General features: G+C 38.6%; 1 protein-coding gene across 1 annotated transcript in view; it reads right to left on the bottom strand.

Moving 5' to 3' along the window:
• Positions 1 to 459: 459 nt before the first annotated feature.
• Positions 460 to 2,757, bottom strand: part of LOC111409194 (cyclin-B1-2-like) — a 12,156-nt gene continuing 9,858 nt past the window's right edge. Inside the window, exons 3-4 of the mRNA XM_023039181.1 lie at positions 916 to 1,013; positions 460 to 786 (exon numbers count right to left, since the gene is read on the bottom strand). Of these exons, the coding sequence (XP_022894949.1) occupies positions 686 to 786; positions 916 to 1,013 (199 nt within the window). The 3' untranslated portion in view covers positions 460 to 685. The remainder of the gene's footprint in view (positions 787 to 915; positions 1,014 to 2,757) is intronic.

Genomic DNA, 2,757 nt, shown 5'->3' with positions numbered 1-2,757 from the left:
TTAAAAAGGAACTAAAGGAGCATCACTTGAATAAAAAATTGTTTTGGGCCTTCTCGTATATTAGGTGAGCCCATCAAGATAATTAAAATATTTTTTTTTGGAAAAAATTGGTGGAAAAAAATTCGGATCAGATTATCGAATCGGATATCCGATAATATAGCAAATCGAATATAGATTTAACAATCAAATATCCGTTGGATTATCGGATCGAAAAAATTTTCTTAACGGATCGAATTGGATTTGAACACATCTGCTCCATATCCGATTCATTGACAGCCCTAGTTATCAGTGGGCACCGTCCAACATTTTTCAAAATTTAATAGTCAAAACTCGATATTTTAAATTTCAGTAAATAATTGAAGACACATACATAAGTTTAGTGACCATTGGAACAATTAACTCTATACATCACAACTCATACACAAACAATACGAACACCATTTCAGTATTCCATCTCTCTAGTCAAATTTTGAAGCTTCCTGTTCGCTGCTATTAATCATTTTCACCATGTCTCAAACTTTAAAAAATAAATGTAACATGAAAGGAGGGGGGAAATTTGTCTTCTTAAGTTGGTCAAATATTTAAAAATACCATTCCCGTCAGTTGTAGTCATTAAAACAAGCTTAATTTCAGTTGCACCACAAAGCAGAACACAAAAGTTCGTTCCTAAAAAAATTTCAGCGCTTCAAATGAAACTGGGACACGCTGGTCCTTTAGACATACCTAAACGCACTTCCATTCCGTGATGCATGTCATCTGGACGGAATGATTCCGACTCCCTTGGATCTGAAAGACGATGCAAATCAACATGTAAGAATTGGTTTATATATAGGTTATATAACATAAATAATTAACATAGAAATAATGAACAAATTTAGAACAGAAGAGATCTGCAATTCATTAGTATTTTGTTACCGTTGAGGTAGTCTTGGAAACCAAAATCTTCGAGAGTTCCAGTCATGGCTTCCAACCCCAAAAATGAAGATGGTATAGCTCCAGGAGGCCTTTGAAATCTACAGAATTTCAAAGATGAAAAACGAAAATTTTAAAAACTCTACCCTAATACTTGCAGAGATTATGCAAGCACCAGAAACCCTTATATACAAGTAGTTAATGAGATGCATGATAATATCGCATAGTCCTCACAAGGAGCCAAACCAAATTTACAATCAGCACAAAAAATAAATGCTAGCAATTTTAATTTGCACAAAATAGGAACGCAACAAGGTATAGCCTTCTGATAGGATTCTACTATAAACAATAGGAAAAATTCAACAAGAGCAAGGGAATAGCTCTGTATTGATGGAATTTAAAGTAGAGCAATAAGGAAAAATAACGGATAGCCGTTTGAAAGGGCTACTACTCTCCTAAGCCCCTTTCACACACTTAATTACTTGCCTATTCCTTCCTATTTCCTTCTCTATTTATAAAATCCTTGCAACTGTTTTGTCCACCTCAGCCTTCCCAGCTAACAGAGTTTGGAGCTGCCCTCCCCTTCTCCAGTCTTCTTGATCCTTCTAGAATAGGTATACTTAATTGGGGGCCTATCAATTACCCCCCAATTCAGCCACCCTGTCCTCAAGGTGGAAAGTGGGAAATTGTTGAGTAATGAGACCAAATGGCTCCCAATTTGCTTCCATAGGAGATAACCCCTTCCATTTAATTAGCACCTCCAAGCCTTCAGCTATCCAAGCTTCGCAGTCCTTGCCGGCTTACCACTAAGACAGATTCTGGTTCCACAATCAACTCCCAGTCAGCACCAAGATGAGGAGGTAGCTGAGAGATTAAATGACGTCCCCAGAGACTTTTGCAACTATGATGCATCAAATACTGGGTGAATATATGTTTCGGGTGGCAGGGCTAACCGATCAGCAACCTTCCCAACCTTAGCCAACACCCAAAAGGGCCCATAGTACAGTGTCTCACTGATACAGTGTGCCAAAGACTTACGACGATAAGGTGCATTTTCAAATTAACGCTGAGAATTCTACTGCCCTTGTATGCTTATCAGCCGCGATTTTCATAAACTGTTGGGCTTGGAGTAAATCTATCTTAAGCTCCTCCAATAGCCTCTCCCTTTTAGCCATCAGCTGATCCAAGGAAGAAACAGCTGTGGTTCCCTTTTCAAAACGCAACAAGGGAAGAGGATCCCGCCCATATAAGATACGAAAATGAGTAAGCTGGTTGAACACATGAAATGAGGTGTTGTAAGAGGGTTCCATACCATAACCAGAATTGGAAACTAATTCCACCCAAAAAAGCTTAGATATGAGGAAAGGAAAAGAAGAGAGATGGGTTAATAAAGGAAATATCATTCACAACGAGATATCAGCCCAAGGCAGTTTGACCGAAGTGAAAAAGTGCAGATATGTCTCCATACCTTGGTTAACCACCTCCATTTGTCCATCTATATGCAGATTATAAGCTGAGGTATACTTCAGTTTAGTGCCCTTTTGTCAAAATAGCTCACTCCAAAATTTGCTTATGAACAACTTATCTCTGTCGGAGATTATAGAGCATGGTACCCCGTGCAACAGCACAACTTCACAGAAATTGCTGCTATAGAAGGCGCCATCATGCTTAAGGCCTATAAAATGGGCATATTTACTTACACGATCAACCACTAACAAAATTGAGTCAAGCCACTCTGATTTAGGCAACCCTTCTAAGAAATCCATGGTTAAATCAGAGATTAGAATGTGGAAACAAAGGCGTTAGGCATGGACTACAAACAGCTTTCTTCCCAGAGGAGTTGAC

Source organism: Olea europaea, chromosome 14 (genome assembly GCF_002742605.1).
Source record: "Olea europaea var. sylvestris chromosome 14, O_europaea_v1, whole genome shotgun sequence".
NCBI classification, from domain to species: domain Eukaryota; kingdom Viridiplantae; phylum Streptophyta; class Magnoliopsida; order Lamiales; family Oleaceae; genus Olea; species Olea europaea.
This window is presented reverse-complemented; position numbering and strand designations above follow the sequence as displayed.